General features: G+C 40.9%; 1 protein-coding gene across 1 annotated transcript in view; it reads left to right on the plus strand.

Moving 5' to 3' along the window:
• The window catches only part of LOC111156903 (interleukin 31 receptor A), a 59,028-nt gene that overhangs the window by 36,414 nt on the left and 5,117 nt on the right, over nt 1-17,497 (plus strand). Inside the window, exons 7-12 of the mRNA XM_022518036.1 lie at nt 3,592-3,671; nt 5,937-6,153; nt 12,288-12,470; nt 13,418-13,519; nt 14,358-14,504; nt 16,444-16,584. Of these exons, the coding sequence (XP_022373744.1) occupies nt 3,592-3,671; nt 5,937-6,153; nt 12,288-12,470; nt 13,418-13,519; nt 14,358-14,504; nt 16,444-16,584 (870 nt within the window). The remainder of the gene's footprint in view (nt 1-3,591; nt 3,672-5,936; nt 6,154-12,287; nt 12,471-13,417; nt 13,520-14,357; nt 14,505-16,443; nt 16,585-17,497) is intronic.

The following is a 17,497-nucleotide window of genomic DNA, read 5'->3' on the forward strand; positions in this document are numbered from 1 at the left end:
GTAGGAGTAGTCAGTTGTTGTCTGTCTTAACTGAGCCCTCCCTTTTAAAGGATTAGAAGGCAATACATGTAGTATTGTTGAGTGACGTGTCCTCTGCCTTTGCTACACCTTCTAGCAAATGGTCTAAGAGATTAGGTTCTACTTCAGGTATAACACTGTTTTGCACTGCCCTCCTGCCACCCTATAGCTGGCAGTCTTCTCTCCAGTGGCCTCCTCATGCCACTGTGGCTCTGGATCTTCTGTTAACTCATGACAGCCCAGCCACTCCCTCATGTCAGTTTCTGTTTCATCCACTTGTTTTGCTGCCAGAAACAAGATTTACTGTTTCAGCTGATTTGTTATTTTGGCTAGTTGGACTAGAATTCATTAGCAGAGCCCTAGATGCTGGTGTTGTCTGTGCCTGGGGCTGATTAAATCAACCACTTATTTTTCAAAGTCACCGCTGTAGAACTTTTGCTTTTGCTTCTCTTCATTTTTTTCAGGATCCCAGAGAAAATTGATGAAGAAGCTCCCCCTTGGCCCCCAGCAAATCCTAATTTCCCATTTTCTAATTCATAAACAATTTGTTTCCCTATTTCACAACGGAACGCCAGTTATTTAATACACACCACCTCAAACCATTTCTAATTGCTTGAAATTTTCTCTTCTTTTCTTTTTTTTTAAGATTTTATTTATTTATTTGACAGACAGAGATCACAAGTAGGCAGAGAGGCAGGCAGAGAGAGAGGAAGGGAAGCAGGTTCCCTGCTGAGCGGAGAGCCCGATGCGGGGCTCGATCCCAGGACCCTGGAATCATGACCTGAGCTGAAAGCAGAGGCTTTAACCCACTGAGCCACCCAGGCGCCCCGAAATTTTCTCTTCTAAGAAGAGAAACATTATTTATTTTCATTTGGATTTTAATAGATTGATTATTAGGGCGATTTATCCACATTTAAGCATATAAGGACACAGATGTAATTATGTTCTGATATTCTGATCCTGGCTTTATTACCTAAAATCTTGTAACACTGAAACATACATCTCTGTGTTTCAGAAATGGTGATGATATTACTACCATGCCTAATTATAAGGGTGTGGCAATTAAATGAGGCAAATCAGGTAAAATGCTTAGTATAGTGACACTTGGCTAAAAGTTAACTGTTCTTATTAATTGGTCTTCAGCAAAGCACCAGGGCATGTCTGAGGTGTCTGACTGGTGGTAGTTGTGGATATTCCCAGACTGTAATGGAAGCAACATAGCATCAAATTGTTGCTAATGTGTTCAAAGAATTGATGCTTTTAAATATGTAGATATTTCGATGGATTTGGAAAAATTTAATTTTGCTCTTACAAACACACTGAGTTATTACTTTTCTAACTTTGATTATACTGCAAAGCCATTACTAGCTCATGGTTAATGGAAATTTCTGTTCATTGTAGAAGATTTACATGCAACTCGGGCAATGGTTTTACTAAAAGCTGCATCTGTGGGAAGCTGATATTGGGAAGATGGTTCCTCTTTGGCCTTTATCTGCAGGAAATAGGGGCCTCAATGAAAAAAGAAACATTTACCATCACCATCTACTACAACTAGATGACTGCCTATGGGATAAATCCAAGGAGAATTTCGCTTGTATTTCTAGCCAAGTCCTTGCAATGATTGATTATCTAATAATTAGTTTATTTTATCTCTGTCCTTCAGATGAATATTAGGGGCTGGATTATAATACACACTTCACCTTTAGATTTGTTTGCTTCTTACTGTCAGTGCTATTATCCCTGAGTCTGACTGAACATAACTGGAATGGAGAGACTCTGCAAGTGAGAGATGGAGTGATAGTCCTTCCAATTCCATGGGTCACCTGTGAAGTTCGTGACCTTGGGCCCTTGTGCTAGAGCTTTCTGCTCGGAGGAACTCTGTGTTCACATCTCATTGGCTTGTAGACAGGTTGAAACCAGCTTCTTGTTCTCTGAGAAAATTGAGTACAGGCTGTCTATCTTCTGATTCTTTATTGAAGAATCGATTTGAAGACATTGATATTGAAGAATATTGATTTCTTTGGGAAATCAGATAACTTCTGACAGAGCTTGTAAGACAGTAAGACAGTTATCTCTGTGGAGCACAAATGAAGTCAAGTTTAAAGTCTAAATAGTTTTGATTTCCTGATATGCCTCTTACATAGAATTAGATCTCATCAAGATCAGGGCCTACCAATTAAACTGTTTTACTCACTTCCAGCTTCTGCAAAAGTAGTTGTAGAAATGTGACTCTCCATTGATGACAAAACAGGTTATTGACTTACTTGACCTTTGGCTCATCTTTCTACATTATGAAGTTGTCTTCATTTGGAGTTCAATAATTTCACCCTAAGACACCTAGTCACCCAAAGTGTGACTTCACATACCTGAAAACAGTCTGTTAGTACTAAAGCTGTTTAGTTCTTGGCCTGAGTGGTTGACTCCATTCTCTGCAGACCTACTTACATTATCTTCAGCCATGTGATTTCCTCAAAAAAAATATTCAGAGTTCATTAACTGCATCTTCAATTAGAGACATTTCTTTCTCCAAATTACAGGCCACTAGCCTTCTGGACAGTTCTTTAGAATTATCTGCTTTCTTCTCCTGGCTAACATGTGTAAGTCATTCTTAAACTAGAAATTCAGGATTTTGAAATTATCCCTGTCTGATCAGATCTTCAGAAGCTAACACACTTGAACTATATTGTCTTGGATTATGTTATTCATGGAAGAACTGTGTAAATCAGGTATAACATTATGCCCTTACATTTTATAGAACAGAAATATGAAAAAAGTACATATGTCATATTTCTGAATTTTGCTCAGCTGTGATTGCAGACATTGGCCTTTATGTTTCCCATTGTCTTTTTAAGAGGATCCCCATGATAAATTCCATTAATTAATTCATTCCCCTAGCCATCCATTTGCTCCTTCATATGACTGCTTTTTGTCAGGCTATGAGAAACGTGCAATTCAATATTAACCTTTTTTGCTTTTTCTGCCACGAAGATCAGCATCCAATTTAAAGCTCCGGTAATGACCTATGGCCTAGCAAAGATTATTTCTCTGTTCCTTTCTTCTTTAATTCTTTGTTATATTTTGTAACATCTTAATGTTTTTGGGAGTAGGTCTTATTCTCTCTTTCTCTCTCTCCCTTCCCCACCCTGAAATGGTATAGATAATATCTCTATCTATGTATCTATCTCCTTATTAGTTATCTGTGTCATTCCCAGCTTTAGTGTTTATAGATATTATATCTTAGAGGACATGAGATGCTACATTTCAATCCAGATTTCAGTTATAAATTATATTATGGTACTTCCTATTATACTTTTTAAACTTACATTAAGCCATTGGATCTAAGAGCAGTTTTAGTTTTTACTTTTGGTTGATGTGAATCCTTTGGTCACAAAATGAAGACATCGTGGGTTGTTGCAGTGCGGCCATCCCTCCACTGACTGCTTTACTCCTCCTGGCTTCCTCCAGCAAACCCTTCCCAACTGCATTTCTAATAGTCAACCCAGCTAATTTCAGCAAATTCTGTTTCAGGTCCCTTCTGTCTTATGTTGAGCACCTCACTCTGTTTCCTTACAGCTCCCTATGGCCTGGATCTGTGGAGAGTCCTGAGACCAGCGAAGGTCAATGGAAGAAGGCCAGTGCAGTTGATGTGGAAGGTGACCACCTTACACTTTTGTTGTTGTTGTTGTTGTGTTTCTGTTTAAAACCATTGGTTTTTTACACATCCAGTAACTGTATTTCTTGAAATTTTACCATCTGTGTTTCCTTCCCTAGAGGCTTTATAATGCCCCAGATCTCACTGTGGTTTCACAGTTCACAAAGCCTTATAGGTCATCTTATAGTTGGCCTAAATACACCTTACAGACCCTGCCCCCTCTCTTCTTTGATCTGAACATTAACATTTAAGACAGGTACAAAGTGCAAGTGCAGGAGGCATCTTGACCTTCTGGGGAACTCCCCCCGCACCTCCCCCACCCCCCACCAACCCAGGCTGGCTGCATTTGAAGGCAGTGTAATATTGTATAACACCCACCCCTACATGGGAGAAAAGCACTGACTTGGGGTCAGCTCACTAATGTGGCCTCGGGTCATTGAAAACATATATTGCTCATGTGTCCCTTTGAGTACTGGTATAGTGGGATATAAGGACAGAACACGGATCAAATGATCCTTTCTTGGATGGAGGCCTGGGATTGAGGAACAAAGGAGAAGGTGTGGGCATCATGTGGAGAGATGGAGAAAAGAGGAGAAGAGAAGGTTAGACAAAGGACAGAAAAGGAGGGGAAGAGGGAATAAACAGGAAAAGAGAAGGGCAAATATGAGGGGGAAAAAAAACCAGCCAGGAACCAGGAGAAAAAGATGGGGGAGTTGTGGAGGGGAGAAAAGGGGAGGAGAGCAGCAAGATGTCAGAACTCTTCAGTAGTGTCCAGAGTTCTCCAGGAACACTCATATTATTTCATGCTTGCTAAAGTCCAGACAAGTTTAAAATCCTTCTGAAAATGGAAAAATCACTTTCTTTACCCATGATATTCTAATCCCAGTTATGCCCTTAGGACTTTGGGGCCCCCTCAAGTTGTAGAGGCAGCAGGCCAGGGAGAGCATAGCCAGGTGCACTGGAACACCTTTGTAAATCAAGATTGTGTGACTCCCATTTTGTGGTTTCTTTCTCACTGATTAAGTATGAACAAATCACTCGGTATATTTTGGGGGAAGGAAAGCAAACAATGGCACATATCCGCATATGGTCAGCCACAGAGTGTTGGGTCAAGTAGGCCAACATGTGAATGTGAAGTTCGTGAAATGGACTTGAGTCCCTTCCTCTTTCTTTCCCTCACCTGGGGACTGTTTTTTGTTTTGTTTTGTTTTGTTTGCCTCAGTAGGAGAGGTTTCTAAGAATTAAGTTTGGTTAAAAAGGTTGGACTAAAACTGAATGGTGGTGATGATTGCACAGCTCTGTGAATATACTAAAAAAAAAATCCCTAATTGTATGCCTTAAAGTAGTGAATTTTATGGTATCAGAATTACATCTCAATAAAGCTGTTGTTTATAAAAGAAAATGCATTGTCCTAAGAGGTAAAAACCTCCCAGTCATTAGGAAGTTTCTCTCAATTCCTGAACTGGAAAGGCAGTGGGACAAAGTGACTTCTAAAGTCCTGTCTGACCTTACATTCAGTCATTCTACTCCATCCATGTGTGTTGTCAGTAACACAGAGTAAACAACTGGAAAGCCCTATAACTCCTGGGAAATACTCAGCAAGGTGATCACTAGGCAAAAACATATGGTTAGTAGGTTCAGGTTCAAGGCTGAAGAGAAGAGTCTGGCTTGGAATCTCTGGGGTCCCCTGAGGCTTCTCACCACAGGTTTAGGACTGGTAGGACAACCCTGAATGTTTTAGGCCTCTTAGCTGGGATATCCAGTATGGCTGGTCCAGGGAAGCTAGCTCTTTTCTCAAAGGAGGCGACATGCTGCTTTTTATGTCGCAGCACAGGTACTTTCCAACCCTTGGAGGCTTCCAGAGAACAGATGACCCAGGGCCAGAACAGAATTGGGATTCTTGGAGGGACTGCCTCACATTTTTAGCTTATACTGCCCTGTCCTGTTCCTGTGGGAGAGGAAGAAAGATAAGCATCAAAATGACTTGCTTACATTGGCTTGCACCTTCTCCTAGTTAAACCTCATGGAATTACACTTCTGTTAAGGGTTGATACCAAGGGGCCATTTATCAAATCTCATTTGGCCCTTGAAGGATTCATGTTACAGCACAGGGTGTATTATTCATCCCAGAAGGGTGATGACCTAATTGCAGTTTAGCACCTAATAATTAACATTACCCCTCACCCCTCATCCTCACCATTTATTACCATCTCAATGTCTATCTTTTCTTGTTTCTGGCAATACATTTTGTTTCCTTTGGGTTCAGAAGGCAAGTGGAGCCCCGGTCCTGGAGAAGGCCCTTGGCTACAGGATATGGTACTTTCCAGAAAGCAACACTAATCTCACAGAAACAGTGAACACCACTAACCAGACACATGAACTGCATCTGGGAGGCAAGACCCATTGGGTGTATGTGATTTCTTATAATTCTCTCGGGGAATCTCCGGTGGCCATGCTGAGGATTCCGGCTATTGATGAAAAGTGTAAGTAGAGTGTCAACGTCTTACTTCGATGCTTGGTCCCAACTAGCTGGCCAGGAAGACCCCCTCAAGGATTGCTCTTTCTGTCAGGTCCAAATGAAAATAAAGTGGGAGCTTTATAGGTTATGGTGAGGAGACCAAAATCTTGTGGTAATTAATGAGCCCCTTGAAATATACTTCCTTTGGAACAAAGCCTGTGTTGAAAAGCAGAGACTTCATAAAGTCATATGAGACAGTCACACACCTAGAAGTCCTACAAGCAGCTTGTATTTGTTTGGTCTGAGTGAGCCATAAACGTGTCCAAAAACCACGTTTGTCCTCAGTGAAAGAAACTTCTCTTTTGAGTTTTCCCTTTCATGGTATTGACCATGTCCCAGCCTGCACTTACTCATTCTTCCATGTTTTTCCTTTTCCCCTTTCCATGTGAATCTTCAGTTAGGAAAATTTCTGATGTTTATACTTATCAATAAAGTGCTCATTACACTTTCAATTAAGTAGTTTTAAACATTTTACTGTTTCCAGGCAAACTCATCGTTTATATCGCATGTTGGAATAAAATACTTTCTGTGATTCTTAGTCAAGGAGTTGCAGGCAAGGGATTTCTTCTTTCCCACTTTATTTTTCTCTATAAATATTACTGTTTTCTCATTCTATCGATCTTCTCATTCCTCATTTTCTCCCTCAGTTGGATGCAAGTTCCTTGAGCACAGAGATTTTTGTCTGTTTTTCTTTTCCTCCTCTTCCTCTTCTCACACCACCCCCCTTCTGTAGCACCTAGAATAGGCATAGAGCAGTTGGCATCGAAAAGGTTCTCAGGAAAAAGAAAGAAAGAAAGAAAGAAAAGGTGCTCAGCAACTACTTATTGAAACACATCATAGTTAGGTAATGCACTCTCTAATTTTTCACCTCTCTTTACTTAGACCTAGACTGGTTCAGACCTTTGCACTACCAGCGCTGGACTCATTTGCCTCTCCTCCCCTCTTTCTCTTCCCCTTAAACTGAACCCATTTCTTCCCTTGCCTCATTCTGAAACTCCTATGTACAGTTGACTCTTGAACAACATGGGTTTGAACTGGGTGGGTCCACTTATATGCAATTTTTTTTTACTGTATAATACTATAAATGTATTTTCTCTTATGACTGTCTAAATAACATTTTCTTTTCTCTTGTGTTCTTTGTTGTAAAAATATAATACATAGGGGTGCCTGGGTGGCTCAGTAGGTTAAAGCCTCTGCCTTCGGCTCAGGTCATGATCTCAGGGTCCTGGGATCGAGTCCCACATCAGGCTCTCTGCTTAGCAGGGAGCCTGCTTCCCCCTCTCTCTCTGCCTGCCTCTCTGTCTACTTGTGATCTCTTTCTGTCAAATAAATAAATAAAATTTTTTAAAAAATTAAAAAAATATAATACATAATACATGTAACATGCAAAACATGTATTAATCTACTCTGTTACCAGTAAGGCTTCCAGTCAACAGTAGGCTATTAGTAATTAAGTTTTGGGGGAGTCAAAAGTTATACATAGATTTTCAACTGCATGGGGGTTCGTGCCCTAAACCCCCATGTTGTTCAATGGTCAGTTGTATACATATTCTGTGTTTTGAGCTACACTTGACATTACTGTAATATTTAATAATATACTCCACCATCCTTAGTTCCTGGCATCCTACTTTCTGCCTATCTGATATCCCTAGTGATGCAGTTTCTGACAAATGCGTGTCATTGAATAAACATTCTTTGTTAGTAGAGGCACTGCTGCATAGTAAAGCCAGTTTCTTGGTGTGGCCCTGGAGTGGGAGGCAGTAAAGAATAGGGGATAGAAACATGGGCTTTGGAGTCCAACAGCCCTTGGCTTTTTTACTGTGGTATCTAGATACCACAAACCTTGGGCAACTTATGTAACCTCACTAAACCTCAGCTACTTGTAAAATGGAGCTGTTATATAGTAATGCCTCCTTCACAGAGCTGTTGTGAAATGAGATTGTATCTTTAAAATGATTTGCCTAATGCTAATTATTACTATTGTCATTGTTTAAAAAAATTATTTATTTATTTATTTATTTATTTAGAGAGAGTACAGGAGGGAGGAAGGAGAGAGAGAATCTGAAGCAGACTCTGTGTTGAGTATAGCCTGATGGGGGACTTGATCTCACAACTGCAAGATCATGGCCTAAGCCAAACCAGAGTTGGATGCTCAACAGACTGAGCCAACCAGGTGCCCCAATATTGCCATTCTTAATAAAATTTCTGATTGATTAAATTTTTGTTAGGCAGGGATTATCAACTTTAAAAATACTATAAAATAATATTTTAACTAAAATTATGCTAAATTCCCATAGGGTTTTTTGTTGTTGTTGTTGCTAATTTTTCCCAATTCTGAAGGTACTTGCCTTGTGTCAGAAGCATCAGTGTGATCATCCGTTATAATAATCCCAGACCAGATGCAGGCAAGCTACAGCTGTAGACCAAACCTGGCCTGATACCTGTTTTTGTAAATAAAGTTTTATTGAAACACAGCCACACCTATTTGTTTCCATTTGCTTATGTCTCCTCTTGTGCAATAGTGGCAGAGATGAATCATTGTGACAAAGACCATATGTCTTATAAAACCTAAAATTTTTACTATTTGGCTTCTTACAGAGAAAGTTTAAAGGTTCCTGGTTTAGACATATAAGAAAGTAATGCTTTACAGAATTTTGTTTAATAAGGTGAAGTCAGCTAGAGAATAGTTATAATAATAATAATTGTTATAGCAGCAACCCTTTCTGCCCATGGGTCCTGTCCCTGTGCTTTAATAAAATCACCTTTTTGCACCAAGATAATAATAATAATAATTGTTATAAGTGCTAACACTTAGTAAGTACACTTATCATATGCTGTTCATTGGTAAATGTCAGGCATTATGCCAAGATGAGATAGGTTAATTGAATGCCTTGAAATGGTCCATGAGGTAGAGGCTATTAGAATCATTTAATAGATGATGAAGTGGAGATTCAGGAAAGCTTGGGAATCTGCCCATGGTTGCTCAGGTGAAATCAAACCCAGATCTGCATAATCCACAGTTTTACAATATACCAGAATCTTAGACTTGATGCTGCTTGACATTGAACCAGTTATTTTCCTCTGTGGGCCTCCATTTTACCATCTTTTTATTAAAAAGAGCTTGGAATAGATACACCTTCATGTTCCTTCTGACCTAAACATCTCTGCGTTTTAAAGGACCTTAGCCAGCATGTGGCTCTGAAGTGATCTGAGGTAGAACCCCGAAGAGCACAGCCACTGTGTGGCGTGGGTGAGGAGGCTGTAAGGACTCCTGAGGCAGAGCTGAGGGTAGCCTTAGACAGTTAAGGTGCGCACCACAGTGCCTGAGGGCTGTATTTGATGGCCCACAGTGACTGCCTTCATGCAAACCACAAGAACTTAAAAGTGTTAGCAGTCAAAGCCCCTTTTCCCCTCTCCCAGGATGAATATGGATTTTCTACAGCACCTGGGGGTATGTTGTATTTGGAGAAATTATTCAAATGTTCTTGTTGAATAATGGAAGGGTCCAGGAGAGTTTACATACAGCAGAGTGATGATTTGGAAACTTCTCCTTCAGCACCCTTGACACTGCCCAGGCTCTTTCACAGTTGACTTATGGCTTAATTGAACCTTTTCCACACCTCTCGTGGCCCAGGGCTGGGCTGTTCCATTCATCCCTATAGCATGTTTGGCTCTTTCAACCTGACCTCTGCTCCTCAGACAGCCAGTGTTGGTAAAGAAAAGGACTGTGGGCTTGGGAATCAACACTCATTCCTGTCTTCAGGTCAGGATTTGTGTGCAAGTAATTATTACGAAAGTGCCTCCAGGGAGACCAGAAAAGGATATGAAAGAAACACGGCCAGGGAAGGGGAGTTGGCCAAGCCAAAGGTGCTAAGTGATTTTCCCAGGGTTGCTGTAACAATGGACCACAGACGCAGTGGCTCCTAACAACAGAAATTTACTGTCCCATTGTTCTGGAGGCCAGAAGTCTAAAATGAAGGTGTTGGCAGGGCTGTGCTCTAGGGGAGGATCCTTCCTTACCTCTTCCAGCTTTCGGAAGCCCCAGGCATAACAGCATAACTTCAGTCTCTGCCCGGATCTTCACATGGCCAGCTTCCTATGTCTCTTTGTTTCTGTGTCCAAATCCGTTCATGAAGACATCGGTCACAATGGGTTAAGGACCCACTATCTTAACTACTAACATCCACAACAATCTGATTTCCTGATAAGGTTACATCCTGGAGTACTGAGGATTTCTTTTTTGTGGGACACAGTTCCACCCATAATGGGTACAATTTGCAACAAAAACCCAAGGAAGAGTGGTTCCAGCATGGCTTGCAAGGGGACTCTGGAGTGAGTTGAGGGCACAATTCTTCTAACCAAGCAACACACACACACACACACACACACAGATACAGACCAAATAGTAAGAAGGAATTGAGAAGATCAGGGAGCATGAACATTACCTTCTACAAGAGGCTAGGGAGGGTTCCAGAAGCTCTAGAAATGCCTTTCAGCCTGACCGGAATGGTAACCGAGGATGCTTAGAGGCTATGGGTGGGAGTGGGAGTGGTAGGAGCTCTAGAGATCACATGTGGTTGATGTCCTGGCCCCTATCCCTACTCCAGCTTTACATTTCCTTCATGCCTCAGTTGCCCTTCCTGATCCTTTTAGATAGACAAATTTCCTGGCCTTTCTCTGGGACTAGCAGCTGGAGTATCTCATAAAGGCCCAGTTTGAGAAAAGGATTCATAAACTGTGGCCTTCAAGAACAGAGGCTCGTAAAGGTGCACACAGCCTGCTGGGGCTTGTTGCCTAGAAATAGCAGGATTCAGTACTCCCAGACCTCACACCAAATTCTACACTTGGCTAGGCTTCTAGCTTTGGAAGGCTTTTTGATTTTTTTTGAAGGACACTGCCTCCTGCCTTTATCCAGGACTGTCTTTGGTGTTCATTGAAGCATACTTTGTTAATTGTAATTTTGAAGCCCCAGGCATATTGTGGGTGATAAGGGTCAGAGGAGAGAGGAGAGTGGCACCCCGTGATCTTCTGGGCCCCGCCTTCTTGTGCTCCCCTTCTGTGCCACATGCCCTCCAGTAGTTCTCCTTTCTTATTTAAACATTTTTAATAAGGTAGCTATCTGATTCTAATTAAATCTTAGGTATTGTATTGAAACTCTTAGGTATTTTATTTATTCTATTTAAAATCTTAGGTATTGCATTGTATTTAAAATTTTTTTAAGATTTTATTTATTTATTTGACAGAGAGAAAGAGAGAAAAGACAAGCAGGCAGAGTGGCTGGCAGAGGGAGAGGGAAAAGCAGGCTCTCTCCTGAGCAGAGAGCCTGACGTGGGGCTTGATCCCCAGACCCTGGGATCATGACCTGACCTGAAGGTAGTCACTTAACCAACTGAGCCACCCAGGTGCACCCCATCCTTTTTTTTCCCCCCAAGATTTTATTTGTAACTTTTCTATTAAAGGAATCCTTGTTGCTTGTTTCAAGACAAGAGGGTTTTTTTGTTGTTGGTTTTTGTTTTTTTGTTAGGGCTGCAGAAAATGTCATTTACATATCAGTCATATCTAGGTGCTGTGAAGTGTTTGTCTACATCTTTCTGGTACGTACAGTTCTCACTGCCTTGTGGATAGGAATCTATAGCTAGGTTGTGTGGGACCAGCCTAGATAGTTGAAATTTGAAGTCACCTCCCAGGTATGCCTTTAGGGGCACGATCTCCCAGCTCCCAGCCATAGAATTACTGGTACCTGAAATTCTGCTTTTAGAGATTCATTCTTTGTCTAAACTTGCTTCCTTTTACTTGCACGGGCACCTATGGAAGGTAAGTCTTGTGAGTCAGCAACTTTCTAATGAGATTCTTTCTTACAAATAGGTAAATTTTGGAGATATAAGGAAAGATTAAGAAGATACTTAATCATCAAATGTGGGAGGCAAGGAAAAGTGATACAATAAAAAGGATGGAAACAGCACCATTAAGAGGAGGCCACAGTGGAGATCTTGAATTTTGATCTTCTTTACAGTTTGGGCAGTGAATGGAAGCCAGTGTGGTTGGTGCATTTGGAGAATGAGTTGGGCAGCTTTCTCTCTTGTTTTTTTCCCCTCTTAGCATTTCAGTGCATTGAGGCCATGCAGGCCTGCCTCACTCAGGACCAGCTGGTGGTGGAGTGGCAAAGCTCTGCTCCAGATGTGGACACATGGATGGTTGAATGGTTCCCAGATTTGGACTCAGAGCCCTCCACTTTTTCCTGGGAATCTGTGTCTCAGGCCAGGAACTGGACAATCCGGAAAGGTATCCATTGTGGACCCCACAAGTTCCCTTTATATAAGATTCAGTTTCATTTCTACTAGTTTTAAAATCTTTAACTTTGACTCTAAAGCTGTAGATGTAGTTTTGGACATCTTTGGATGTCCTTTGGACAAAGCAAGTGCAGGCCCAGTGAAGTGCCGTATTTCTTGGTGGTTCCCACTTAGGCTGGGCCAGGAGTCTATGGATATCAGACTTGGTATATGGTCTATTTACAGGTGGAAACCACCATATTGACCTCACCATCAGAGAGCCCTTCCTGGATATCTTGATCATGTGGGTAACACTAGAGTTTTTCTCCCATCAGTCTTGCCCAGGCTACCCTTTTAGTTCTGGTTCCCTGTTTAAGATCTAGGTCCCCTCTCCAAGTAAGTGATATAGGGAATAGACTTCTTTTTAAGAAAGTCCCTGCTCCTTGAAAGATGAGTGAGGCTTTACCCTCCCAATCCTGCCAGTCTAACCATTTAATACTTAATGGCACCCATACAAAGGATTATACTCATGCAGGGATTCATGGTAGAGGAGCTAGAATTCATGGAATCTGAGTTCTCAGGATGATATGCTATTGAGAGAAGGATTAAATTTTATTCTGTAGTGCTTCCAAATCATGTAACAAAATCCATGATAGAGGAAGGACTGGATCTCTTACTTTTCCCTTCCTGGTTGGCTCTGTCATTTCATTAGAATGGTGTAGACTTAGTTCTAATAATTAATTTTAAAAGGTTAGAGTTGGACAATGGAGATGATCCAACCTAACCTCCTTGTTTTCCAGATGTGGACACAGTAGAGAAATGTTCTTACATTAGAGTATATGTCCATACTTACAGTATGTCCTCTAAGACATAGACGTAACTCGGTCTAACAATTCTCCTTTGCCAGCCTCTGAGCTAAGGCTTATTTTCTGTCTCTCTCTCTCTCTCTCTTTTTTACAGATGAATTAAAACCCTTCCAGTGCTATAACATCTCTGTGTATCCAATGTTGGGAGACCGAGTGGGCCAGCCATATTCCATTCAGGCTTATGCTCAAGAAGGCAGTATGTATGCAAAGGCCCCGTGGGGCAAGGAAACCCTGGGGCCTGTCCAACAACCAGATGAGGCTGTGAATGTCTTTAGCCCATTCACAGTTGCCTTAGCGCTTAGCTGTGCTGCACCTTCAGCTTGGAAGCTACATACGCTTGACACAGTTGCGGTCAGGTTGTAGGTTTACTGGATTTCAAAGCTGGGGTAGAAGTTAGAGATCCTCAAGTCCAAGCCCCTCATTCTACAAATGGAAAATCAAGGCTCAGAGAGGTAAAATAATTCCTCACAAAGGAACTTAGGGCCAATAGCCTTGTAAGCAGAAATAACATTTATTTAAGACCAAGTTAGGGACCTTACAGAGTTAATCCTAAATTGGAGATGCAAAAGATTATTTTTGTGTTGCTGTTGTACAGTGCAACTCATGGGTTGTACTGATGAACTGCCCAGACTTTATTCTTTATCTTTTGGAGGTTAACCTTATCCAGATTCAACATTAGAAAATCTGTCCTGTCACTCAAAGGTAACCCCGGGTGCCTGTCCTGCAGCTGTATTTGATACTAGCTGAAAGATACGAATGAAATGATACGAATGAAAGCTGAATGCAAAACGAGAGTGAGGGCTCTGTCAGAAAGTACTTTTTTTTTGCAGGCTTTTAACAGTGCTTTCCTTCTATTCAAGATAGATAATTCCAGATAACTATGTTCCCAAACAAGGTGGTGTCTCTTTTCCTTACTCTGCTCTGGCCTCCCACCTCTGGCCCCGATTTGCCTTGAGTACCACCCACAGCTCTGGGGAAAAGGATCTCCCCAGCTGTGATTCAGTGCTTATTGTTTTTCTCTCTGGCCTGTAAAGTTCCGTCAGTGGGTCCTGTGACCGAGGCAGACAACATCGGTGTGAAGACAGTCACAATCATGTGGAAAGAGATTCCCAAGAGTCAGAGAAATGGCTTCATCAGCAACTACACCATATATTACCAAACTGAAGATGGAAAGGAGTTCTGTAAGTGTGCTTGTAGCCAAGCTGGAAAACCCCCAAACCCCAAAGAGATGCTGTGGGTACACCTGCTGTAGGGGTTGGTGCCCTATAATCTCACATGAATCACTTAGCCTCTTTGACAACCTCTCTGATAATGAGGCCAAGAACACCCACATCTTGAGTTTTTTGGAGTCAAATGAGAGTGAAATGACAGATCCTAAGAATCCTGTAGGAGCAAAAGGAGTGTTTGTGGTCAGGCTGTGAACAAGCTGGCCTTCTGGGAGCTTCCCGATCATTAATGCAGACTCTTTAATACTCTGCATTAAAGAGTAGAGTGGTGACACCTACCTTAGTGCAGGACCCTCTACCCTGATTCCTTCTGCCCACTGTCAAGTCATACTTTTGCTTGAATCCACAGTATCTACTGACATCCTCAATTCTGGGCTAGGCTTGGATTCCTATTTAGGCTAACTTTTTTTTTGTTATAGTAAAATACATAAAGCATAAAATTTACCACTCAAAACATTTGAAAGTGTACCAGTTAGTGGCACTGAGTATATCAATAATGTTGTGCCACCATCATCTCTATCTGTTTCTACCCCAAATAGAAACCCTGTACCCATTAATCAGTCGCTTCTCATTGTCTTTTTCCCACAGTCCCTGGAAACCTCAAAATTGCTTTCTCTCTTTTGGATTTACATATTCTGGCTATCTCATATAAATGGAATCATACAATATGAGGCTTTTTGAATCTGACTTCTCTTACTTAGCATTGTGTTTTCAAAGTTTATCCATCTTGTAGATTGTAATAATATCTCATTCCTTTTTATAGCTGAAGAATATTCTATAGTCTATTCAGATAGTCTGCATTTTGTTTATCCATTCATCAGTTGATGGGCATTTGGGTTGTTTCCACTTTTTGGCTACTGTAATTAATACTGTAGGCAAATACTGTTTGAGTATTTACTTGCTTTTAATTCTTTGGGGCACATACCTCAGAGTGGAATTGCTGGCCCATATGATAATTCTGGTTTAATTTTTTGAGAAACCACCCAGCTGTTTTCCATAGTGGCTGCCCCATGTTACATGCCCACTAGCAATGGATGAGAGTTACAATTTCTCCACATTCTTACCAACACTTATATTATTGTTACCTATCATGGTGGGTATGAAATGGTTTCTCAATGTGGTTTCATTTTTTATTTCCTTAATAATTAATGATGTTGAACATCTTTGCATGTGCTTATCGGCCATTTGTATATCTTCTTTGAGAAAGTCTGTTCCATTTCTTTGCCCATTTTTATTTTATTTATTTATTTGACAGACAGGGATCACAAGTAGGCAGAGAGGCAGGCAGAGAGAGAGGAGGAAGCAGGCTCCCTGCTAAGCAGAGAGCCCAATGTGGGGCTCAATCCCAGGACCCTGGGATCATGACCTGAGCCGAAGGCAGAGGCTTTAACCCATTGAGCCACCCAGGTGCCCCCCCTTTCCCATTTTTAAATTGGGTTGTTAGTCTTTCAGTTTTTGAATCATAAGATTATGTTAGAAGTTTCTTATAAAATATATGATTTGCAAACATTTTTTTCCATTTTATGGATTGTCTTTTCACTCTCTTGATAATGTCTTTTGATACACAAAAGTTTTTAATTTTGGTGAAGTCCAGATTAATCTATTTTCTTTTGTTGCTTATGTATTCGGTATCATATGTAAGAAACCACTGCCAAGTTCAAAGCCACCATTTACCCTATGTTGTCTTCAAAGAGTTTTATAGTGTTAGCTCTTATGTTTAGGTCTTTGCTATATCTTTCTAGCCTAATTTTAAGCAGAACATGGATAGAGGGATTGGGGTATTCAATTGGATGACTTGGAGGTACAGGTCCCAGTGCTCTTATTTCACTCTTCCTAAAGCACAGTTTTTACTTGGGCTTGGCTGTTGTGTTTGACTTCTATATTTTTCCTTTAGCCAAGACAGTCAACCCCAACATCCTGCAGTATGGCCTGGAGTCCCTGACACGAAAGACCTCTTATACTCTTCAGGTCATGGCCAGCACCAGTGCTGGGGGAACCAATGGCACCAAGATAAACTTCAAGACATTATCAATTAGTGAGTATTTCCTTTATGCCTTGCATAAGTCTCCTTGGCATTTCCCTTATGGCAATTAGAGATGATGTTTGCTAAAGGCAGGGGGAAGCCTAATGAAAGGGAAGTACTTAAGTAGGAAGAACCATCTGCCCTCTGGCTCATTGATCTTCCTGGAAGGCGTATGGTTGAGGAGAGAAGTAGAGAGAGCAGACAAATTGAGAACTGAATTTGAAAAGACTGGTCATTTTGTTCCTTCATCATGGGTAGTCCCATGTCATCTTGAAGAGAAGGGTTCAAGTTAATTCCAACTTCATTTCAGTACATACCAACCTCTGCTTCAAAGCTGCCCCAGGTTCATAGTCACCAGTATCTGTGTTCCAGGGGTTGCTACAGAACGGGGCCTTGGAGAGAAAACCTTGGTTTAACTAGCACCATTGTCCACAGGAAGGAACTTAACTTCCATCATTTGTGGAGATTTTTGAGCAAAAATGTACATAATATGTTCTACTTATCAGTTTTTACATTAAAAAATAGCAAGAAAAATTTAATAACAAAATATAAAATATAGTGTTGATGGTTATGGGAAATATTCAAGAGGAAAAGAAGCTAGAATGAGAGGAGAGATGAAGAAAGAAAGAAGGAGAATGTGAGAAACAGAAATACGTTAATTTTCTCAAGTTCTTGAGGAGCAGAGATTTGATTTTAAGGATAGACTAGACCTGTTTTAAGAATCACTTATATTAAAAGTGAAGAGACATTGCCAGTTTTTTCAGTAAAAGGTGAACAGAGTCTGGTTTAAGTTTTCTCTCTCTCTTTTTTTAGAGAGAGAGAGAGAGAGCATATGAGCAGAGGGTGGGGAGGAGCAGAAGGAGAGAGAGAATATTTTTTTTTTTTATAGTTTTTTTTTTTTTATTTTATTTTTCATAAACATATA

Source organism: Enhydra lutris, unplaced genomic scaffold, assembly GCF_002288905.1.
Source record: "Enhydra lutris kenyoni isolate GAN:26980312 unplaced genomic scaffold, ASM228890v2 scaffoldscaffold50, whole genome shotgun sequence".
NCBI lineage: Eukaryota > Metazoa > Chordata > Mammalia > Carnivora > Mustelidae > Enhydra > Enhydra lutris.